At 44.3% G+C, this 25,354-nt stretch overlaps 1 protein-coding gene across 1 annotated transcript in view; it reads left to right on the top strand.

The window, feature by feature from the left end:
- plxnd1 (plexin D1) overlaps positions 1 to 25,354 on the top strand; it is a 108,990-nt gene that overhangs the window by 20,310 nt on the left and 63,326 nt on the right. Inside the window, exons 5-12 of the mRNA XM_083769818.1 lie at positions 2,885 to 3,014; positions 5,592 to 5,769; positions 6,161 to 6,269; positions 13,636 to 13,735; positions 15,601 to 15,699; positions 20,396 to 20,485; positions 20,914 to 21,007; positions 22,484 to 22,641. Of these exons, the coding sequence (XP_083625944.1) occupies positions 2,885 to 3,014; positions 5,592 to 5,769; positions 6,161 to 6,269; positions 13,636 to 13,735; positions 15,601 to 15,699; positions 20,396 to 20,485; positions 20,914 to 21,007; positions 22,484 to 22,641 (958 nt within the window). The remainder of the gene's footprint in view (positions 1 to 2,884; positions 3,015 to 5,591; positions 5,770 to 6,160; positions 6,270 to 13,635; positions 13,736 to 15,600; positions 15,700 to 20,395; positions 20,486 to 20,913; positions 21,008 to 22,483; positions 22,642 to 25,354) is intronic.

Raw genomic sequence — 25,354 nt, 5'->3', positions numbered from 1 at the left:
TAATTAGTTGTATTAGTTTGGCTGCACACCAAACATGACAGATCTACAATAACAGGCAGATAAACAACCAGATCGCAGCATGATGCATTGCAGATCTGCTATTTACCATGCGTGACACTGACATGCAGTTAAGTAGCTATAAATCAGGCATAATTCCAACCCCTAAACCTAACCTCTAAATGCCTTATTCTAATCCTAACCCCAACGTGAATCTTTTCCTAATTGTAAGCCCAACCCTAAAAGTCTTATTTTACCATAAAACTGCCTCGGAATATCTATTTTGCCATCTCCACTTTACATTTGACCCTCACGAGTATGTGTGCACACACGCACACACACGCTCTCTCCCTCTCTGTCTCTTTCCCACTAGTCCCCGTCTCAAATTCTCACACGTTTTTGTTTTAAAGTAACTGTGAAAGTGGGAGAAGTAGTGCTGCGGTCCCCAGGCAGGCCCACTCTGTTGTTCTAACTGACTCCAGCTTCCTTGCAGTGAAAGGACATGTCGTCCTTGCATTCTGCACTACGTATGAACCGCATTGTCCTTGAGAGGCTTATTAGTGCAACAGTAGTGGGAATGTTGGGCCACCCTGCTTGATGAATGCGCTCTCACAATTGTTTTATCTTATGCACAAATCATGCGCAAATAAAGACCCTCCACACACGCGAGCATGTTCGTGCACATACGCACACAGAGCACACAAATCCATGCATGCCACGCACAGATCGCACAGATTAGCAGCAGATAAAGAGACAGGCTGGTACTTCCTTAATTGAATTATTGGAAACTGGCCCCTGATCTTTATAGTGCCTGCAGGGATGGGGTTGTCATGGCGATGTGCGTGACCCGGAGTCAAACAGTGGGGTTGTGTCGAGCCAGACGAGCTGACAGTCCAGGCATGCGTGTGACATTACGAGACTAGAGACACTCATAATAAATCGGTGGGAGGCAGACCATGAATCCCAAGGCTGAGCATTTGTCAAGTGCCAGAAATAGGAAGAGGAAAAACGCCAGAATATGCCCTCATTCTCCATGCAGGGAAGTAAAGTTGACTTTAGAGAATCGTTATTTTGGTCGTTAAGGGTGGTATGCATTGCATTGGGTGACTCATTGTGAGGGATGCATCAGTGCATGCAACAACTCAATCCAGCAATTATCCACATAAACGCTAGCGCCCCCTTTTCTGGGTTTCAATGCGTTGTGACTGTGAGCTTGTGGAACTGGTATTTTCAGCAAAGAGAATTTGGTGTAGAGGGGAAAAATGAGCCTGGGGGACCCCGGGCGATGAAGTAATAGGGTTTAAGTTTAAACTGAGCAAACACTTCCAATACGGTCCACACTGCCCACACTACTGAAGGGTCCGGCCGTCTACTCTAGAACATCGCTGGTCTGTCTGTATTTTCTCTGATCAGACGGTCTGGTTGTGCCAAGGAAATTAGACCAATCACAATGAACTACACGACTGGGCTGATGCTGCTACTTTGTGGCAGTCGGGGCAAATGTTCTCGCAGGCACATGATTTACTATTCTCTGCCTATTGGGTCACAACCCGAACGACCCTGAGTCGGCTCAATCAAACTTTACAACGTTCGACACGGCAGCAACTCGCTCGCTTTAGTTCGCTCGGTGGTGCCACGTGGCTCAAGTTCGCTTGAGACGGCGGGCCTCTGTCACGGTCTAGTCCATATAGAGTTATATATTTAGGTTATATATTTTAGTCTGCAGTTGTTGTAGGCGAGAGGCAAATACAAATATACACTTCTATAAAATAATTTAAAAAAAAACGGGAAATCATCATATAAAGGAAGTAAAAGGGTAAAACATATACAGTAAGGGGAAAAGGGGGTGGGGCTGGGGACTCAGACTTTATTTACGGGGGCCAGTTAGGAATTAGGAAAGACTAAATACAAATACAAAATACAAAACAGTGAACATGAACACTTTAGCTAAATGTGAAATAATGAAGGAAACATTCCATCCACTACTGTAAGTAGAGAAATGTTTTAAATTTAAGTGCACAGTAGCACATACCACAACACAACCTATACCTTTTTCATGGCACCCACATCCACATTGACAAAACAGGTGTTACCAATGATACTACTAATTAAAGCGGCATTCCGTTTAGTGTGACAGAGCTGTTCAGTTCCAGTGAGCCAACGAGCACAAAGTAGCACTCTCCTGACTCAGTTTGACCTGAATTTAACACAACCTTAATTATGTGGTGACTAACACCTATATTTTGTGTCAAAATGGCTGCAGTGAAAAAGGTCAGTTGCTGCTTCGTTCACAAACTGCACACCCAGTAACTTCCTATCTATAGCTACAGATTGCACCGGGAAGCCATTGTCACAGTCTAGGTCTTGTATTTCTATGTTTTGTTCCCTGGTCTAGTTTTCTTGGTTCTATGTTTGTTTGCTCCAGCTGTGTCTCATTTTGTAATCACCCTCATGTGTATATCAGTCTTGTTCCCCAGTCAGTCCTTGTTGAGTCATTGTATCCTGTCACCTGTTTCAGTCTGTTTTTAAGTTGTTCATGTTCACCTGTCTTCTGAATTAAAACACCAATTCATGGTTTTGAATACTACATGCCTGGCTGTCCTGCGTTTGGGTCCTTACCTCACCTACACCGTGACAGCCATGACATTATCTAACAGTCTCTTGTTACTTTCATAGGTGTATTTGCCTTTTTTTTTTACCTTTATTTTTTGTATGTCATTCAAGACTACACACTCAGCAACAACCTTTCACTTTTCTATAACTCTGTCCCATGGGCACCAATTTATGATTTTGCCCATGGGTGCTCAACATCAAGACCCCAGCCGGTCACCGGCACGCAACCAAGTGTAAATCAGGCTTTAAGTGTCACCATCCATTGTTTTTGTAGGTGTACCATCCAGAAGGATTGTGCCCAGGGGCCATTGGCACGCTGTTGGATCAGCATGGGTGAAGGCCCTCAGCAGTGCCCCTCCATGAGCCTGATGCCTCCAGAGATCAGCTTGTCAGCAGACATCAAGGTACCGTTAATGTGCGCCACTTGTGCTTAAAAATAAAGAGAGATATGAGTCTTATCGTCAACCCATTTTTACATGATAAAATGTTAATGATGTGATAATTAGCCTCTCAGACAGCTGATATATTACGGAGATTATACAATTATTTAAGTCATTACACTTGAATTAGTAGTAGAATCCATTATTATTAGAGGCTGTCATGACATTATGCTTAGAATGTTATGTAGTTAGAACACTGTTGAGCCAGATGCTAGGTTTAATGTTTGCCTGGTATCCTAGCTACTTTGTTGGAGATAACTGTTTTCTTTGCACTCTATTTGCTTGACCCGGGCGACCGTAAAGATTGGCTAGAGAGGCTCCAGCTGGTGTGTAGAAGTGTCCCTGAGCAAGACAATTAACCACTAACTGGTTGCTGTATTAATGGCACTTCCCCACTGGTCCTAATAGTTAGGATGGGTTTAATACAGAGGACACATTTTACGTATGCACAAAATACAGTGACAAATACCCCAAAACGACAAATGGGGACCGACAATAATAATAATAATTTAATCAATCAACGTTTATTTAATTCTCGGAAGACACACAGAGGCGTGAGACCCTCTTCTCCAGTGTGGCAGAGATTGCAAGTTTAGATAAACACAAAACAGATTTTTTTTCACCATTTTCTGATGTTATTCTATCCCCTAGTGACTAGTACAATAATTTATATTTTTCATATTGGTCTTTGTTGTCCACTCAACCGATTCCCTCCGAGTCCCACCGCAACTATCGCCTAGTGTCCCAACTGACTTGCCGTATTGTTGATATGAGGGCTTTGTCTCAAATCACGGGAAGAATATCGTTTCGCGAGACTTCCGGTCCTGCTCAGTTTTCCTGTAGGACCCGGAAGTCTTGTGAGACGAGACTTCGATAAATCTATTCAACTACCGCTCCCGTTCTAAGCTGCGATGGGACTCGGGGGGGACAACAATGACCAATATGAAAAATATCTTTTGTACTTAGTGGGGATAGAATAATGGTGAAAAACGGTTTTGGCCGGAATTTCCCTTTAAGATGACTAAATTAACAAACACAGACAGGTCACAAATCACATCGCATAGTTCATCCACAAAAGTATATAAAAAAGAAAGGTTACGTTTAACCAGAGTTGATATATCGGACTGAAAATGTCCAATAGGGTAACAAAGACTGGCACTTGAACAGAGCCTGTAAATTATTCCAAGTATGCGGGGCACAGAACTATTTGACAATTTACCCTTGTTGTTTGTTGACTAGTTAATGTCATTTACTCCAATCTTGCACGTTGTAAGTGGCTTTAGATAAGAATGTCTGCTAAATGCCTAAACTATATATCGTAAAGTAGCACAGACAGGTCATTCATTGGGGATATATGTCCAGTATGTAGGTCAGATCAGTTTGGATAGGTTGAGCAGCTGTTCAATGCACACGCATCAGTCAGAGCCACAGGAAACTTGGCCCAAGGCCGTCTCCCCAAACAGGAAGCAGGAGGCAGGAAGCAGGAAGTCAGTGCCGCAGCCAGGATGTGATCCATTGTTAAGACGATTGAATGTAGTTTTATGAAACTTGTTGCCGCATGTCGCTACCACTTCAGCCACAAGCTGTCTGGCAATGTGTCACTTGCCTCTTTTTCTATACGTACACAGATCGAACAATCTTCACTCAAGCATGTACATAACTTATCTTAGATTTTGTTCTGTTTCTTTTCTGTTTTTCTCATTGCTCTCCCTCTCTCTGTCCCCCCGGGGCCCCATTTATTTCTTTTCTGAAGACAACGAATGATGGAGCTTGCCCAGAAACAAATTTCACCTACTTCTTTACACCTGTAAACCTGTGATGTGACAATAAAATAGATTTGTGATTCTTGAATTAGCTTGTCTGCTATTTTTCCCCTTCCCTCCTGGCTTTCTCGCACTTCAATTAATTAAATCATGTGCGAGAGGTGTTATGCTACTCATTATACAGTAGGCATCACATACTTCATCACAAACACATTTTTGACATCTGTTTCTTCATGACACATTAGTTTTATCTCTTCTCTGCCTGAACTCGAAACCCGCTCGCAGCCGGCGGTCCGTGCATGCGGCCTGAGAGGGTTGAACCCTCATAATTAACCCCTTAAACCATACATACTTTGTTGGGTCCCCCAGGGGTCCGTACTTGTCTTGGTCCTGGCCTCCTTTTGTCCCATCTAATGTCTTCGCCGAAAATGGCCAATGTAAACTCACAATTTGTGAGCTTAATTGTGTCGCAATTGGATACTTTGTGAGCTTGTAGCTCTGATATTTTTGCCTATTATGACATCCACAGAATATGGGTGCTATTGACAAAAAAATCCAAATGTATACTATCTACAAACTCACTACACATCGTAACGTGACGTAACTCTGAGCTTGGAAATGTTCTATTTTTGCTATTTCTGGAAATGCTTGACAATGTTTGAAAACTTTCACCTACTAACTGTATAATGACAAGCCCCGAAGGGAACCGCAGAGTAAAAGTGGTTAAGATAAATGGATTGTTATAATGTCCCTCTTGTATCTCCTCTGCTCTACTTAGGACATGGGCATTCTGATAAATGGCAGAGTCCCTGATTTAATTGGCTCTCGTGTGGAGTGCGACTACGGCCTGGGCGTTTCCACGGCTGCGACCGTGCACCTGGACTCCGGTCCCCCTCAGATCCAGACCTGCTCCCTGCTCCCCTGGGAGAGCTACCCTCCCATCCCCCCTGGCAGAGGTTAGACTGTAAAACACACACACACACACACACACACACACACACACACACACACACACACACACACACACACACACGCACACACACACACACACACACACACACACACACACACACACACACACACACACACACACACACACACACTGAGTTGGCTGTCTGCCAACGCGCCTGCTCACATCTCTTAACTCTCAATAAAACAATTCAGTTACGTGATTTATTAGACTTTTGCGCAATTGTTGGACCATGAAGGATCAGCAAACATTGGTCTATACGAGCAGTGGAAATCAGTCGCTTGAGGATATATATCACTGTTGTGCTGACAAGTTTGTTATGACAGTGAGATCACCTCCAAATACTTCAGATATTTGTTTTTGTTTATTTTTTCCAGATCATCTTACTGTTCCCGTGGCGATAAAGGTGAACGGTACATCGGTAGTGTCAGGCAGCTTCATCATCTATGACTGCGAGAGGACCGGAGCCATTTACCCAAAGACACCGTGAGTTACTCACCCGTTCACATGCTCTAAGACATAATGTACGTAAACTGGCCACTGGATCTTAATTATGTCAACGTAGAAATACTTTTGTGTTTTATAACCATTACTCGGGCGGCTTTGGCTCAGGAGGTAGAGCAGGTCGTCCAATGATCCATGGGTCGGCGGTTCGAATCCCGGCTACTCCTGTCCACATCGAAGTGTCCTTGGGCAAGACACTGAACCCTACATTGCCTCCAATGAGTTGGTCGGTGTGAGCTTGCCACCATTGGTGTGTGAATGTGGGAAGTGAGGACGCTGGCGTCAACTGTTCGCCACTTCACCTCCCAATGTATGAATGAATGAACCATTGTAAAGTGCTTTGAGCACTTTACAAAGCGCTATAAAAATGCAAAAAATGCAATTCATTAAAGTCAGATAAGGTATTTTGGTATGAAAACTATTTTTGTATGAAAAATGTTAAGTATGCTGCATCATACCGTATGTCTGTCATTTGTAACAAGCCAAACTGCTTGACAATTGTGTGAAAAGGAAGCGACTTGTGATGATTTTGTTGCTGCATGTATGCCTTTATGCAGGCATACATGCAGCACGGCTTGCCCCAACCAATGTGGCAGCCATGTTGACACATTGCTCCAATGAACTGCAGCGGCCAATGAGCCATATATCCATGACATGACATAGGGCCTACTCATAAAACGGCATGTTTTATGAGTCATTCAGGGTTTGTGATACTTGTTGTGTAGACTAGCAGCATCCCTTAAAATCCATCCCAACGCCTCCGTCGACTGACTGGATTTGACGCGTGGCGGAGAAATGAACATGCCTCAAACGGGGCCCAAATACCAATATCATAGCTGGGATTACTGCTGTGCCCCAAGGAGGACTATGCCAGGCTCTAGTATCGCTCAAATGTCGGCCAAATGTCAACTGTATCCTCCATGGCTTTCTCGACAAACCCATGCGCACAGTAAAATGTTCAGTATTCATTTATCCATTTGTTGCAACTCAGAGAGAGTGCACCAATGGAACCAAATGGAGCCGTATTTGTGCACTCTCAGAGATAAGCTAACTCTCAGGATATTACAGTGTAGCTTACAGCAGACAACAAAGACTCTCTGATCTGCGTACAACTTCAGAGAGCATTTGTCTCCGTCTTCCAAAGAACGTCTTCTCTCTCCAGTTCTCCTGCCTATCTTGTTTAGGTCACGGTGAGTAAATAGTGCTGACACACACAACCACCAAGGATAGCTTTCTTTAGTATATTATATTTAGCCCACTCTAGGGTTTTCCAGCAGTGAGGATCAAATGTGGGATTAATATTCTGTAGACGTTAAGTCTGAGGAAATTGGATAAGTCAGACGCCCGGGCTGGTCATGTCGCTGTTTGTTCCTGTGTGGAAGGCTGTGGCCTGCATGGCCGTAGGCGGCCCCGGTCACAAAGAGGGCCTTCTGTCTTCTGGAGGACATCCAGCTGGCATCCGATTGCATGTTTGACCATGTCTGAAGATCTGCTTTATCTGATGGGCCGATCTCTGAGCTTAGAGGGGTTTCAGTGTGTGTGTGTGTGTGTGTGTGTGTGTGTGTGTGTGTGTGTGTGTGTGTGCGCGCGTGACCCACGTGCGTGTGTGTGTATGTGCGATTGTGCGTGTGTGTGTGTGTTTAAGCTTGAGCACACATGTTTCTTGTGTCTGCAAGTTTGTTGCGTGAGAGTGTGTTTGTTGTTACTCCCTTTACCCCTAGACAAAAGGGGCGTGGCATAAATTGGGGCACGCCCGGGATTTGAACCCAGGACCTCTCGCATGTACCCCAAGTGAGAATCGTACCTCTAGACGGGTGTCTGTCTGCATGTGCACGGGAATGTGTTTGTGTGTCTGTGTCTGTGTGTGTGTGTGTGTGTGTGTGTGTGTGTGTGTGCGCGCGCACACATGCATGTACTGCATGTTAAACTGTATATGAGACATCAAAAGTGTGAGATCCTGTGTGATCAAAAAGAGCCCCATCAGTCTCCTTTTCAAGATGCTCTGAAGTAAGGTGTGAAAACAACCTTGAGGGAGGTTTTATGTGTGTGTGTGTGTGTGTGTGTGTGCGTGTGTGTGTGTGTGTGTGTGTGTGTGTTGTGTGTGTGTGTGTGTGTGTGTGTTTGTGTGTGTGTGTGTGTGTGTGTGTGTGTGTGCGCGTGCGCTCGTGCGTACACATGCGTGTGTGCGCTCGTGTCCTCAGCGAGGTCTAGGAGTGTGAAATGAGATGCCGTTTTGTATGAGGTGATAATGAGCAGAGTGGCGTTCTCACAGGCGGAGTGCCGCCATGCACTCAGCAGAGCTGATATACTCTGTCTAACTTTAATCACTTCAAGCTGTTCTCTAATAACCCCAGAAAAGAATTAGAAAACGAGACAAAAATCCAGGAGCCTCTTCTCCCCAATGGAATCGGAGAGCGGTTTCTTAAGCCTAATTTGAATACTCTGTAGAGCGGAAGCCTCGCTCGCCTAAAATAACTGATCTTCAAGGTCAGCGGGTCTCAGAGTGTGGTCCGGGGACCCCACAGGGGTCCTTGAGGGGGTTTCAGGTGCAGTCCCCAGCCAAATGAGTTAATATAGCATCGAAATCAGTGCAACGGTTTAAACCCTATATACATCGATAAAAAAAGAAGAAAATGTGAAATATCCTATTAATAATATTTCTCAAACCTTTCAACAACATAAATCTTGTATGGGGGCTGCTGGGCGTGCTGGCACAAAATAAAAGTTTTCAAACCACTGCTTTAACTAGAAAATGTGCCCCTCGGGGCACAGGTCTCAACCTGTGGTCAGGTTGTGGCCTCCTGGTGGTGCTATAATAAGCCAATGTGAAAAGGGTGCCATTTCTTCTTACGCCTTGGATGGCAATTGGAGGATTTTAGTCATTTTGTTCCAAAAATGTGTTTTGCAAAAATCCACCTGTTGGTGGTGCTATGACAGGCGAATGTGAAAAGGGTGGGATATATTTCTCAGCCTAGTAGGAACGTCTTAAATTGCACGCTGCGTTCATGATTTGAGGCATTTTTTGTCCAAACGGGCCACTCCTGCAAATTTAGCCAATCAGGATGGAACATGAAATATCACTATAGAGATACTGTGTAACGATTTGCGGGATTTTTGGACAAAATAATAGGAGTAATATATAAAAAAATGTTTTACAAAAGTCGGCCTACTGGTGGTGCTATAACAGGCCGTTCTGTGGCAAGTTTGGTATCGACCGGGTTAACAGTGACGGAGATTAGCTGGTAACAGACGGACGGACGGACACACGGACGGAGTGCAAAACATACTCTCTCCCCATGCCTTCGGCCTGGTGGAGACAATAACAGCTAATAACCCCAGACAGAATTAGAAAATGGACAAAAATGTGTGAGCCTCGTGGAAGAGAGCTTCTCCTTAAGCCTAATTTAAATATTCATTCTTATTGAACGTTAGGCTCGCTCGCCTAAAATAATGATCTTCAAGGTAGGCTCAGCAATTCACTGAAAATATAATCATTCCAAACCGACATTTAGAATCTCCAGCAGACGTAATCGTGGACTAAATCGATTTGTCTGATTAACTACTTAAGCCCTGTATAATATACCATTCATCCATCCATCCATCTTCAACCGCTTATCCGTAGTCGGGTCGCGGGGGCAACAGCTCCACCAGAGAGCTCCAGACTTCCCTCTCCAGAGCAACATTAGTAACTTCCTTCTGGGGGATTCCGAGACTTTCCAAGGCCAGTAAGTCGATGTGTTTCCGATCTATCTATCTATCTATCTATCTATCTATCTATCTATCTATCTATCTATCTATCTATCTATCTATCTATCTATCTATCTATCTATCTATCTATCTATCTATCTATCTATCTATCTATCTATCGAGGCAAAAGTTTTAAATAATCGTGATATTGATTTGGAGTCATATCATACAGCCCAAAGTATGACATTTCTATACATTAATCTTTTTCAACCTGGACCCACCTCTACAACATTGCTTTTAAGTGATCTTTTATTTATTTTTTATTATTCATGTTCTGCCCTGTAAAGCACTTTGAGCTACATTTATGTATGAAAGGTGCTATATAAATAAAAATAAAAATAAATAAATAAAAAATAATGTCAAACATGGTCAGAAATCTACATGCTGACAACGAATCGTATCTCGTTCTTTTAGCTGTTTGTTGTATAACATATATAGGGGTTAAGTTAGTTTCAGTCTTAATCCATTTACGTTTTGTTTATTATTGAATGGTACACCTATAAAATAATTCACATTGCGTTGTGAAAAGACGTTAACCTTTTGTCCCTGTCTTGAGAGGTTCTTCTTTTGTTGTGTTTGCTGGTGTTGGCTGTGTGTGCTGGACCATTTGATGCGTGCGTCCGTACCAGACGGTAGCATTCCAACCTCACTGCAGTCCAGTTGGACAAACACCTGTCTGTCTGTCTGTCTGTCTGTCTGTCTGTCTGTCTGTCTGTCTGTCTGTCTGTCTGTCTGTCTGTCTGTCTGTCTGTCTGTCTGTCTGTCTGTCTGTCTGTCTGTCTGTCTGTCTGTCTGTCTGTCTGTCTGTCTGTCTGTCTGTCTGTCTGTCTGTCTGTCTGTCTGTCTGTCTGTCTGTCTGTCTGTCTGTCTGTCTGTCTGTCTGTCTGTCTGTCTGTCTGTCTGTCTGTCTGTCTGTCTGTCTGTCTGTCTGTCTGTCTGTCTGTCTGTCTGTCTGTCTGTCTGTCTGTCTGTCTGTCTGTCTGTCTGTCTGTCTGTCTGTCTGTCTGTCTGTCTGTCTGTCTGTCTGTCTGTCTGTGTGTGTGTGTGTGTGTTTGTGCGTCTCTCTCTCTTTCTCTACTGTATCTCTCTAATTGGAATCTCTCTTTCTTTTCTTAATCTCATTGCTCTCATTGCTTTTCACCGTCTTTGTTTCTCAATTTCCTGCTCTGCCGCAACTCTTCTCTCTCTCTCTCTCTCTCTCTCTCTCTCTCTCTCTCTCTCTCTCCTTTCCTCCCTTTCACCCTCTGTTGGCAGCATTCCTTTCTTTTTTCCCCGTCTTTCCTGGTCTGTGTTTGTCATTTTCTTCTTCGCCTCTCTCTGTCTCTCTGTTCCTCTCGTCCTCTGAAAATGCTCTTTTCTTTCTAACATCTTTCTCCTTTGACAGAGACGTGATTGAGAATGTGTGTTTAGCCACTGTGTCCACCGAGAGGCCTCATCCGTGTGCTTAGTGTGTCCGTGTGTATGTGTTTGTGTGTGTGTGTGTTTGTGTGTGTGTGTGTCCGTGTGTCCGTGCATGTGTCCGTGTCCGTGCTTAGTGCTTAGTGCGTAGTGTGTGTGTGTGTGTGGGTGTGTGCATGTGCATGTGCATGTGCATGTGCATGTGCATGTGCATGTGCATGTGCATGTGCATGTGCATGTGCATGTGCATGTGCATGTGCATGTGCATGTGCGTGTGCGTGGGTGGGTGGGGATCAGGGACAGGGTTACAGGGTCTTGGTTGTTGGTTGTTGGTTGTTGGGTCAAGCTGAAAAAACGGAGCTTGTGTGTGAATGTGTTATTGTTACCCTTGTCTCTGTGTGTGTGTGTGTGTGTGTGTGTGTGTATGCGTGTGTGTGCGTGTGTGCGCGTGTGTGCATGTGTGCATGACATGTGTGTGTGTGTGTGTGCGCGTGCATGCGTGTGTGTGTGTGCGTGCGTGTTCCTTGTGCGTACATGTGTTAGAAGGACAGATAGGGGGGTTAGGGAAAACAGAGTCCTTGCTGATAAGAGCCTGGAGAGAGACGTCTGCTTCTAATCACGCCGCCCTTTCCTTTCCTTCCCTCCCTCCCAACCCCCACGCTCCCCCCCCCCCCCCAGCCCATCTTTAAGACCCCCAGAGTGGTGGTGCTATCACTGGGGAGTGCTTCCTATCCTCCTTCCTAAACGCGGCACATCTGTGTGTTTCTGGAGGCGGTGGAGAAGGTGTTCCTCGACGTTGGTGCTGTTGGTTTTATCTGGGTGCACTGCAAGCCCACACAGGCGTGTGTGGAGTGACATTAAAAGCTTGTCAGGCTTGTGTATGTACAGGCACATTCTCTGTTGTTGTGTCCTCATCACGTTGGCCCGGCTTGACCTCTGCTGGCTGTGTTGTAACTGTCGGACAGATGACACACAGTATGTCAGGTAACCGGTTTTACCAGACATGCTGTTTGGACGTCTAACATCCACTGGCCCTGTCTGTGTGTGCTGCTGGACCAGTTCATGTGTCTGTCCTTGCACACTCGTGCACCTGTGTGTGCATATACTAATTACACAGATGATATGTGATATGTCACGATCTGGTGGTGGTGGTGGTGGTGAGGACCCAAATGCAGGACAGCCAGGCAGGAGTAGTGATCAAAACCCATGGTTGGGTATTTTATTTAACAGGTGAACAGAACAGAAATCACAAATGCAGAGTGACACTAAACAATGAACCGACAAGGACTGACTGGGGAACAAGACTAATATACACAGGAGGGCTGATTACACATGAGAAACACATGGGGAAGACAAGAACATAGAACCAAAACAACTAGAACAAGAACATAGACATGCAACAGCTAGATAAACAGAACATAAAATCAAAACAAGTAGAACATAACATAGAAAACAACATCTAGATGAGCAAAGTCTGAGACCGTGACAGTACTGTCAAGGTACGCTCCTCTGCCCTTATTACTTGTATTTGTGTTCTGTACCTTATTTTGTAATAGTGTTCTGTGATTTCCTGTCTGCCTTGTTTTCTGTCTCCTACCTTGTCTCACCCCCCGTATTAGTGTAACCCTAACCACCTGTGTTCTGTTGTCTGTTAGCCTATCCCAGTGTTGATTGTGTGTTTCAGTTCACCTATGTGTAGTTAGTCTTGTCTATATATATTCCCCAGTGTTTTCAGCTCCTTGTCAGTTCATCTTCGTGAATGATGTGGTCAGTACCTTGTGTTTCCCTAGTTAAGTCCTAGTTATTCCAACTCCTAGTTATGTCTAGTTGTTCCAAGTTGTTTCACGATGTGCATCTTTTGAGAATTAAAACCCTTTAATTCACTCCTCTGCCAGGTTCGTTCTGCACCTGAGTCCTACACCTCCAGAACCACATCGTGACAGTTTTTGGAAAATGTAACATTTGTGCAATTTCTGATAATGATTTCTTTAGGGGCGCTAGCCCCTCCTACGCACAGCTTTGTAGCACGGAATGTGCTGATTTGATTGGCTGATGTATGATTATATATGACGATAAGAGCACCCCTCACTTCACATGAGTGTGATTTTTATTTTTATTGTAGATTTGTGTACGGACGCTGAAGGAAGTTGAAAGTGGATAATAAGTCTGTCTTTGTCTGTGTCTGTGTCTGTCTGTCTGTCAGATGTGTGAGCTGTCTCTCTACCAGGTGGAGGTGTTACTGGGACCAGCAGAGCCACTCCTGTGTTTCCAGTAAGGCCGAGTCAGCACACGACCTGCTGGAGGTGAGAGAGTGACTCACCCTTCATCCATCAACCACGCATTGCATGATGGGGGATAGCCATTGTATTAAAACATCCCCCTCCTAACCACAGACTCTTATTTAAGTGTGCCTGATCCAGACAGTATTGTTGTCCAAGAAAACAGATCGCAGTCTGCTGCTCTGTTGGGCCCAGATGGGTTAGGCAACAGCAATCATGTGGTATTTTTGATACATATTTAAGAAAGATACAATACGTATATTTTTAAGCATATAAGACCTCGCGTAATTACGCCTTGCTTCCTGGACCACTGGTTGAGAAACAGTGCCTAAATTACTTTCAATCCAGTCATAAAAACTCAGTTGCTAGTGGTTTAACAGATAGTGCCCCATTTTAGAGCTCCCGTGACCTCCACTAAACTCTGTCTTCATGGTAGCTTGGGTTGATTTACTCACAGGAATCTGTACGCCAATGAAATGGGTTCACTGTGTCCCCGTTTTAGTAGGGAATTATGTCTAAATGTCCCCCGTTTTAGTAGGGAATTATGTCTAAATGTCAGAACTTGCTTGGTGGCAAAGACAAAACTCTGCAACATGGCCCACATTTCAGACGGTGGATTCATGCACTCTTCTATTTTAATTATTTAGTTTAGCATATCCACAACAATTGTGTAGTATATTTAGCTTCTTCAGTGTTGTGTGAACTCTCAATGTCAAGATCTTAAATTATTCTGTCAGGCAGACAAACTGCATGCAGTTACACGTTTATCGTGATTTGAGTCCAGCTGATGCCCGATTTTTGGGTCCGATGCCGATCCTGAATTTGGAGTGTCCTTGAAATTATCCACTATCGGGCCACATCAGCTGCATCATTGGCAAGTCCGATAATGGCCAATATGGGCCAGAGTCTTGCTCTAGTATATATTTAGCCCCTGCAGTGGGATCTTAAATTCTTCTTCTGCCAAGCAGACAAACTGCCCACAGTTAAAGGTTTCGGGGGGGGCTCACGGCGAGGTTGTTAAACTACGAACTGTCATCCAAAAAGCTACAGTAGCCTCATTAAAAGCTATCACAGGGCTCCAGACAGTGTCCCTCACCTCTGCGGCGCATACTCAGCTCCTGACAACATCGCTCCTGTGATTAAGTCAGCCACCCCTTTATTAGCGCTCCCTTTGGAATGGGAGCCAGGAGTGAGCTGTAAAACGTCCAGCCGCGTCCCGTGGCTCCGCTGATGAGCTCCCCCTATTCCCCCCATCCCTCCACCTCACCACCTGCCAGCTGACTGACCCGAGGGCCCGGCCTCCCGACTGGGGGCCTGTTGATACTTTTCTGGACCCCCGCTGGGGGAAGAGGACATGACTCATACGTCTGCTTGTTGTCTGTCTGCCGGCCTTGCAAGTGGGTGTGAGTGAGTGTTTTATTGTCTCGAGAGCCACTTTATGTTCAGCTGTATATCACCAGACCAAGTTTTGTTAAGCAACCTTGTAAAGACTTAATTGCTTCTCCCCCCCAAACGTGACATATTCCACTCACGTATACAGTGCACTGTGACTTGATATGAAGAAAAAAAGGACACACGACAGGACTTTAAGCGATAAACCCCCCCCCCGATAATGCTAGCTTTTCAAAAACTCCCATTAGGTCTTTTGTAATGTAGGTCATGGAGGGACGAGCAGGTCGTTGCTCCTCACATTGTCTGCCAGGTCTCTAATCACACACATCGTATCTCCATTTGAAGCTATTGTTATTCCTCTCACAGCCGACCAGCGCTGCTCATTTCCTCCTCCTGCCTCAGATAAACAGGACGGGTATTTTCGGACGCGGATGTGCTGGTGGGCGCGAGCCATTGTTTTCTTTAACCCTCGGTATGTCACTTCCTGCCCCCTCCAGAGCGCCGCTTCCTGTCCCAGCCTGGCTGCCATGGAGTTCCCGCCGTCCCCCTCGGGGATGACCCAAGATTTCACCTTGTCATTAAACCACATCGAGGAGGTATAGTTCCTTTCACCATGTCATTAAACATTCAAACACGATACACTTATACTTATATGGGGGACTGGAGTCCCCCAGGGGTCTATACTTGGGCCCCCTGCCTTTTCCGTCTATACCAACTCTTCCCAGAAATAGCAGGTATGGGAGCTCACAACATGTCGCAACGTGACACGTTGTGAGCTTGTACATCTTCTATTTTCACAAAATGTTTGCCCCAGAATAGGGACGCTAGGGCTAGCCACCTTAAAGAGGTGCAGTAGAGGAAGAAACTAGTTTCTTAATTTCATTGTCACAGCAGGGGACAGGAGGTGCTGGAGGACTGAACAATTAATCCAAAGAGAATCCATTTTGCAAGATGAATTACTGCAATTTCCAAATTGCAGTGGCAGTTGGGGGCACCTAAATTGGGCTTCTAAACAAGTTACTCTAGTGTTTTAGGTAAGTGGTCCATGAATCAAGTACAATATTCATTTCACCCTTAAATGTATACTAGAAGGAGCAGCATGTTTAGCTCACTGTCTAGAAGTCATATTCATATACTTTATACTTTATATTACTGCTGACAATGTTCAGTTCTTGACCTTTGAAGAAGCCATAGGTTTTCATTCATTTCAGTATTGTAATCAAATAAACTTGCAGGGACTTGAAACTGAGGCAGGTCATTAACAAGGGAAATTCATATCACTTTTTTTTTGTCAAAGTTACATTAATGTTGTATTTTTAATGCAGTTGAAGGCATGGATTTACTGGATTAATTTGAAAAATCTTGCCGAAAATAGTCCCTGGTGAAAGTCTTGTTTTACGTCTCAAATCCAGATGTCCATGATTGAATCACAGTGATGTGAATATTAGCTGTAGAAGCAGATCCTTTTAAGGTGGGTATGTCACTCTGAAGTGATACACTGGTGATTTTTATGGAAATATGGTAATTATCTTTAAAATAGTTTATGCTTATACCAGTAAGACGCCTGCACGCATCCGCCTGGGTGACAGCAGACCGCTGGCGCTTTAACATGGGGGTTCAGATCAACATATGGAATGTCAGAACAGGTCAGCTCCATAGATGGAGATCTAAGGGTGGCAGCGGGGGCAGTGTCTTGAGCGTACAGGGTTTTATGAGGACCCAGGTAGGGCCGGTCCTTAATTTTCGGGCCTGTTGAGAACTCTAGTTTTCGCCGGTGAAATGTAGAGTTGCTCGCCAATATTGATGACATCAGGGATCTCCATATATGGGCTTAATATCGATGACATCATGTGATGACACTTGGCATGACTATATATGGGGGCGTGAACAAGTGACGGTAATGCACGATTTCATAGTTAACTGCGACCTGCAATCGCAATAATCATAACTTCTGTAATGGGCAAAACATGCAACAACACTGTTTGATCTAATGTATTAGTAAACATGTCTTGGTAATTACTGGACTGAAAAAACACAATTAGATATTTTCCCTAAATCGTTCAACCTCGGCAGCCCTCTAGGGGATTTGAGAATTATCCAAATTTCATGACGGGTAATTGATTACAATTAAACATGGAGCTGTGTGGTGTAAGTAGGGCCACAAAATGAGTTAGCCACAGATGGACAAGGGCATAATATGATTTGGTTCAGCGAAGGAACCAAACCTGGGGTAATCGCTTTGGTGTGTGGCAAGAGCCGATGAAAATTGTGTGGGTGGAAAAAACAAGTCATGAGCATGATGAATGAGGCTGTATCTTCCCTGATTATGTTGCTCACCTCGCGGCTATCAGGGCCCGCCATGTTCTGTGCAGCTGACTGTGACCGAGGCTTATGCCTTAGTCAGCACACTACAGTGTGTACTAATTCAGAAGTACCACACGAGGAAGATGTACGCTTACTGGTGTTCTTTTTGATGATCTGCCGCTGCTTCCAAAATCTGTTTGGAAACCCCTAATCCTCTCCTTAATCCACTGTGTGTGTGTGTGTGTGTGTGTTTGTGTGTGTGTGTGTGTGTGTGTGTGTGTGTGTGTGTGTGTGTGTGTGTGCGTATGTGAGAGAGTGTGTGAGTCAGTAGCTACTTCTGTGATCAGAGGTGGGGGGCTCTTATAGATTGTGAAATGGCTGTCTGGTTCCCAGGTTGGGTCAGCGTGACCCCAACTTCCCCCTTTTCTGCTACTGTGCTGCTATGGAGACAGACAATGAGTCACATACGTACGCATGCAGGCGCGCATGCACGGCACACACGCATACTTTCTAAACTTTACAGAAAACCAAAGTAGTTTGAATAACGTTTTCAGCTTGTCTGTGACTGAACTTTGTGTCGAATAAGTTTGTGTTATACTTCGTCGAGCACCGGAAGCTCACAAAGTCACATTTTTTGGTGCGCGACACAGACGGGCAATCAAGTATAACTGAGGCTTAAGTCAAACTTACCGTCTTTACTTGCTGCCTCCTGTGGAACTTGTGGAACTATTTTGACCAAATCCCACATTTCACCACAAAATCCCCACCCCCCAGACACTGTAAAAGTGACACGGTCTGCATTTTTCACGAGTTATTGGAATTTAACCCTGGTAAACAGTTTAACCAAAGTGACTGCCAACACGGAGATGATTACAACCTTTCCCTCCAGTATTTGTCATCCCTTAGACTTTTACTACAAATAAACACAGGAAACCGTATACTTTATTTTGCAATTTTGAAGGGGGGAAGCCATAAAAAGTTGTTCTAGTTGGAATAATCTGTTCACAATTAAGATTGTGAAATGATTATTTCATCCTCTATTTTTAGAACAATCTGACCCTTTCTGTTGAAATGTTTTTCACAATGTGTAGCTCAGATGCCAAATGTGACTGTAATATGGATTATTATTATTATTTATTTTTTTAACCTTTATTTAACCAGGTTAAAGCTCATTGAAATATACAAAGGATTTGGCTGTCACAAATGCTGCCACAAAAAAACCACGACAGCTTCTTTCCATTTTCAAGCTCTTAAGTCATTCAGGATTGTCACAAAAGCTTAATTAGTGGTCAGTTCAGACAGCTGTGGGGGGTATTTATATGCAAATATCATGACCAATGGCATTGCAAAAAAAAAGAAGTAATTAATTAAAATAAAAATGTTAACGAAAAGCAGAGCCCAGTTGTAACTAAAACTCAGGTATGCTTATACAGTATAAGGATGGCCAGCCTGCCCTCTCATATAAAGTACAATGATGTGTAAGATATTTACAACCAATGTCAAATCTTAAGGCTGCATCGTAAGGCATCTACACACCAAATCTTCAGGCATGTTGTTAATCATTGTTTAATTATGCACTCGTCTTTCCATTTAGCAAAATCACTTTCCCATCCCCACTGGCTCCAATCGTTTGCCTAATCGAATCTAAGTAAATGGAATTGAAATGTGTCATATGACAAATGACGTCTAATGATGTCATCCAAATACAATACTTACCCAACAATATTGCCCCTTAAAGGAGTAGTTCCCCCAAAATAATTACCTATTTTGTATTAAAAGGCCACCTGGTGGACTGCCGACCCGGATCTACTTCGTTTTAGTGTGTTGCATGCTGGATGCACGTCCGGTTTGGTCGGCCATCTTAGATGCTAAATAATTAGCGTCAATGCTAGCGAGCTAAAATGAGTCCATCGTTGCTCTAGAAAGAGCCAATGTTCCAATCGAGATCACCGGATAATCACAAAGACCTCATTTTGTCAAAACCAAGGAGAGCTCCGTAGATTTAGAGTTATTCAGCTTTGTAGTCCGCCTGTATACAAGAAGTGAACGGCAGTGCGCGTGCGTGAAACCTGTCTAGGATCGCTGAAGAAGGAAAGGCCAAGCAAAAAAAAAAAAAAAAAAAAAATGAAATCAGCGATCCGGTTTGATTTCAATAAAAACGCAACGTTCCGCCAATAGCGGTTGCCGGTTGGATTCTAATTGGCGGAACGATCCGCCACGAGCAGTTAATTTGTTAATTACACACCCCATGACACCTTGAATTCATAGCGATTTTTTAGTTTTTGTCACATTCTTAAGCCAATAATTGGATGACACGGCGGAGTACTAACCAATGAGCCGGTTAGGCTTGGTGGTTTAATGCGACAAAAAAAAAGAAATCTCCATGAATTCAAGGCATGACGCCATGAATTTAAGGAGAATTGTTTTTGTCACATGTTATACACATGTGTGTCGTGTGTAATTCATAGAAAATAAGTCATTCTTGAGGTGAACTACTCCTTTAACAATCAGTATCATCAGAATTATCAGCATACCGTTCTTTGGCTTTCTTGAGCTCTGCCTTTCTCTGTTCGTGAAAATTGAATTTGTATTCATTACTCCTCCTGCCTCCCAGATGAGTTGCTGAGGTGTTGGCACCAGCGAGGCCAGATGTTTATGAATATGAATTATGAATGATTGCATCTGTGTGCCTGGCAGGAACAATTATCATGGGCTATTTTAGTTTCCTGGTATTACGCCGCATTCAGAGTTGTCGATGGTTACCAGACCTATTGGAGAGAAAAATGTCTTTCACATGCCCCCCTCCCCCCATCCAATCTCTCTCTCTCTCTCTCTCTCTCTCTCCTTCTCTTTCTCCCTTTTTTTCTGTGTGTCTGTCTAGTTGGTTCTACCACAAGAGATAACATACCGTGAACGGAATAGAAAATCACCTCAAGTCCATTTGCCTAAATATAATAGTCTTAATATGCATATACTTGTGCTTCACAGGGCGAGGAGCTGGAATGTGATTTTGGGACAGAGCAGCGCTACGGAGCCTGGTGGTTGAACAGTTCCACCGTGCAGTGCACTGGAGTCACAGTAAGTAACAGTGCCACAGTCCACTGGAGTCACAGTAAGTGACAGATCCACAGTGCAATGCAGTGGCCCAGAAAAGTTCCAGCTCAGTTGTACCTCTGGAGTCATTTCTATTTACACACCATTATTTATTTTACTTTTATTTTTCTCTGGCAAGTTGACTAATAACCTATTATTATCTGGAACAGCAGCCTTGGATGAGTAATTGTAGGAGGAAAGCGGATAACACACACACACACACACACACACACACACACACACACACACACACACACACACACACACACACACACACACAAAAACATTTTATACACACTTTATATGCCCACTTCTACCATGATAGAATGGTGCTACAAAGCCATTTCACAGGAGCTGTTAAGTATCCAGTGCCTTGACTCGTTTGACCACTGGTTCTGTGTCTGTCCATGCAGTTGTACACAACACAGTGGAGTCAGCTGTACCAGCTTGTTCTACGGAGAAGAGGATACCCTGTGAAATACATCGACAGCCCTGAGCAGTTGGAAGGTACAGTAAGATGAGGACAAGTTTGAACACTTAAGCCCTGTTTTATTTGCCGATCTACTGTATAAGCGGTTGTGAGCTCATGTTAAACAAAAAGTTGACACCAACTCTTTTCAAATGGGGGTCCAAGGCCAAATACATAGCATATGTCACATATCAATTGGTGTCTTTGACATGAAAATGTGTGAGAACTATTGCAGTAAGAGATAAGGCTGATGTAAACATCATAGTGAAAGACAGATGGATACATGTCCTCAGTGATGTTCTGATGTAAACATCATAGTGAAAGACAGATGGATACATGTCCTCAGTGATGTTTGTGATTATGGTTCAGTTTTTCCATAATTGCTGGTAATTAGATTGTCACAAAATAGACCAAATCTTGACTAAGTTGGCCACTAGCATGCCTGTCATTCCCCTTGCTTACACCTTAAAAGAAAAAGACAAAAACAAAACGATCACCCACAGGCTTCCAGTCTCACTCTCGCTTATTATACACGTATAACGACACATCATTTTGCAACAAATTAAAATTTTCCATACCACTACATTACGCTACCACCTAATTACACAGTAATTATCGAAGGAGCTGTAATTTGAAAAGGTTACCAAATGCTCCACCATGCATTGTTGCAAACAAAAATTCAAGCACCATAACAACAGCGCGCGGCGTGTGCTGCTGACAAGCAACGGCAATGTCTCATGTTTTTGAACTTGGCATCTCGTCCACCTCCAGTGGAGCTACAAGCCCCCATTCCACCCCCACACCCCGCTCCAGCACCAGATGCGGTGCTCGTATGCGCCATGTGTCTGCCATGTGAACGCTGCCGAAACAACAGCAACCGGGCCTCCTGCCAGACGCATTCTGCATAGTTAGTTATAGAACTGTTTCCTAGCATGCCGAGTCATCACAATCTTGCACATTGCACAAGCATGTATACACACAAACGCACGCATATATACTGCACACACACACACACACACACACACACACACACACACACACACACACACACACACACACACACACACAGGAAAGCAGAAGATGCACAAATGTCGGTGCGGGTGCAATCTGTGCACACATGCACGATACTTTACAGATACAAATGGGTTTGCTCACTGGGAGGCTTACTGGAACGTGAACGTAATCATGTGTTTCTGCCTGGCTTTGTTCTTCTTTGCACCAGCAACTAACAGTACAGCACAGTACCTCATCTGCTGATTTATTTTTATAGCATGTCATTCTGCAGATGCTTATCCTACTTGTCCATGACACGCAGCCCATGTGGTTCAGATATTCCGTAAAAAGCAACTTGTGATTTCCCCAGCACTGTGATTTTAACCAACAAAACCAAAACTTTGGTCAACGGTGGCTGTTTTGCAATAACAACATAATCCTTCTGCTTGTTCTGTTCCACGTTCCCATGCTTCCTCATCCCCCCCCCCCCTCTCTCTCTCTCTGTCTATATATATATATAGTGGAGGTGTACAACTGTGGGGTTGGCAGTTCCGACTGTTCCCAGTGCTGGGGCCGAGAGGACCAAGGGCATCTCTGTGGCTGGTGTGACAATGGCTGTCGACCCAGGGACGACTGTCAGCCAATCAGGGACCAGTGTCCCGCCCCAGAGATCCACAAGGTAAACACCACACGTCCACTTATGATTTCGAGCCTTCTTTCCCCTTTTAACTATTTATCCAACCTGGCGTCCCAATTTTGGGCATGTCATTATATACAACAAATTTCACAAATTGACAAAGAGTTTTGAATATAGCGAAAATCTGCAAGTTCACAACGTGCCGCTATGTGACAGGTTGAGAGCTTGTAGATCGGAAGTATAATATAAGACTTACGGTCAACCTCTTTCCCCTTTACTCGCCATCACCTCTATTTGGAGGTGAATCGCGTGGTCACACACACACACACACACACACAGTGAAGTGGTGAATCATGTGGTCACATGGCGAGGCTGCACCCACACGGCCCCCTTCGGCGTCAGTTTGTCAGCTGACGGTGGGGTTTACTTTGGAGCGAGAGATTGTTTGAACAGGCTTTGGATAAAACAGTTTCAGCCTGTAACAACACACTGGCGTTGCACTGTTTAGTGGTCCTCCTCCGGCCCACTCAAACCACTTTGCCCCGCAGAGACAACAGCTCTGAGCTACACTGACTCAGGAGGGCATGGGAACGAGGACCATGTGTTCCGCCGTGAGTTCTGCCGCGTCTTCCGCGAGCTTGTAAACTATGTGGAAGAATATGTGTGTAGGGCCCTTTGTGCAGCTCGCCACAGGAACTGAAGCTAGAGAGTCAAGCGCCATTAGAGGTTTTGTATCTGCCGGCCACAATAATAGCAAAACCACATTTGGTCGGGAGAATTACGAGTGTTTATTTGAAGACATGGCTCGATTGCGGTCAGTAGTTACTGCCGTGCAATAACGGTAACTGGCGGGTCTGTTGGCGCTTGAAACCGTTCGCTGAACTCAACGCGACGATCATCAGCGTCGCTTTACGACTTCTGCGGTCAGGACACTGGTTCCAAACTGTAACAGTGTAACTGTGGGTGGGTGGGTGGGGGAGGAAGGTTGGGTTCAGATCAAAATCCACGCTAGTGAAGGTTTTATCCACACCGCCATATTAGTTGGTCATGGGAAGTATGGCTCAAGTGAGGCTCAATCGGGCCTAAACTTCCTGTAGATAAAGCCTGCTCTGCCCAGGAGAGCTGGAAGGACAAAGTGGGCTCACACATGTACATGTACACACACACACACACACACACACACACACACACACACACACACACACACACACACACACACACACACACACACACACACACACACGCTCTCACACACACACACACACACACGCTCACACACACACATGCTCTGCGACTCAATAGAACCACAATCTGTCACACAAATAGACTGTCTGGAAGTCTTACTATATTATTCTTCATCCTCTGTAGCCGTCAGCGTGCTCTGACTAACAGGATGCTGGGAGGATGACTTGTGTGTCTTACTTCTTGCGGGACTGAACTCAGCCGTTCAGAAATACCTTATGCATGGATGGGTACACGCACGCACGTGCATGCATTCTCTCCCTCTCTCTGTCTTGGTATTACTATACTTGTGAGGACATAAATATTGTAGGACAGCAACTTTATAAATGTATTTTTTTGTTGTTGTTGTTGCCATTTGTATTACCCTAGGCTGAACTTTAACCCATAACCCCTGAACCGAACCTCCAAATGCCACATTTAACCCCAACCTGAAACATTTCCTATTTTTAGCTCTAAAATAATTTTAATCATTGAAATATTAATTTCTCTTGTGAAGATGACCAGGGACATTTGTCCTCTCAGTGTCTATTTTGGCACATTTGGCCCTCACAAAACATAGACACACACACACACACACACACACACACACACACACACACACACACACACGCACACACACGCACACACACACACACACACACACACACACACACACGCGCACGTGCAGCATCCACACATCCTTTCAATAGGTGCCTCAGGAGAGGGGGTTTCAGAAAGGAAACTGGGGCTGTGGTTCTTTGGGGTATGTTGTGTGATGCAATGCTTTGGCAGCCATATTTTCCCAGAGAATCCACAGGGGTTAGAGTTACAGTCCACTCAAGTCGGAGCTCTCAGCCTCGGCAGCGGAAAGCCTCTCCTCTCCCACACTTTCACACGCACAAACCACGGCTCCTTCTGGTTACATAGTCATAATGACTAAGCACGAAGGTTAAAGGGGGTGATGATGACATGTGTGTTTCACTGCCCTGCTTTGTCACATGCAATATTTATCACTAGGGTCAAGCACTGAAATGTAAATAATGCGGTGGAGTTTTGCAGCAAGCACTGTGGCAGAGGTTTTTTGTCATTACCTTATACAGTATAATGTCACATACTGCATACTTGTGAAATCATGTATGTCCATGAACTGTTTGTCCCTCGTGGGTCTTTGAACTCTTGTCCATTGTTAAAAAATGATTTAGATTTAAGTACGTCTGAAACAGGAACTGACAAATGGTTTCTGTGAACAGAGAGAGGCCAGGAAGACATGGAGTTACAGCAGGAAGAACAAAATGACATCATTGTGAAGAAAACAAACAAATGCATTACCAATGTTCATTACAGTAGTTCTAGCTAAGATGACAGTAATACGAACGTTGTGTGTGATCTGTCAGAAATTCAAAGGCTGGTGATTTATATTGTTTTATTTCTGGTATCTGTCTGCAATATACCATGGATAGTTTTGAAGAAATGTTGGCTGAGGATGTTATGAGGTACAAACCTCTACATTCCCTCTCCCGTGGGACTATGAACA

Source organism: Protomyctophum parallelum, assembly GCF_964188405.1.
Source record: "Protomyctophum parallelum genome assembly, chromosome: 7".
Lineage (NCBI taxonomy): Eukaryota > Metazoa > Chordata > Actinopteri > Myctophiformes > Myctophidae > Protomyctophum > Protomyctophum parallelum.
The sequence above is the reverse complement of the archived record's forward strand: the minus strand, read 5'-3'. Positions and strand labels throughout refer to the sequence as shown.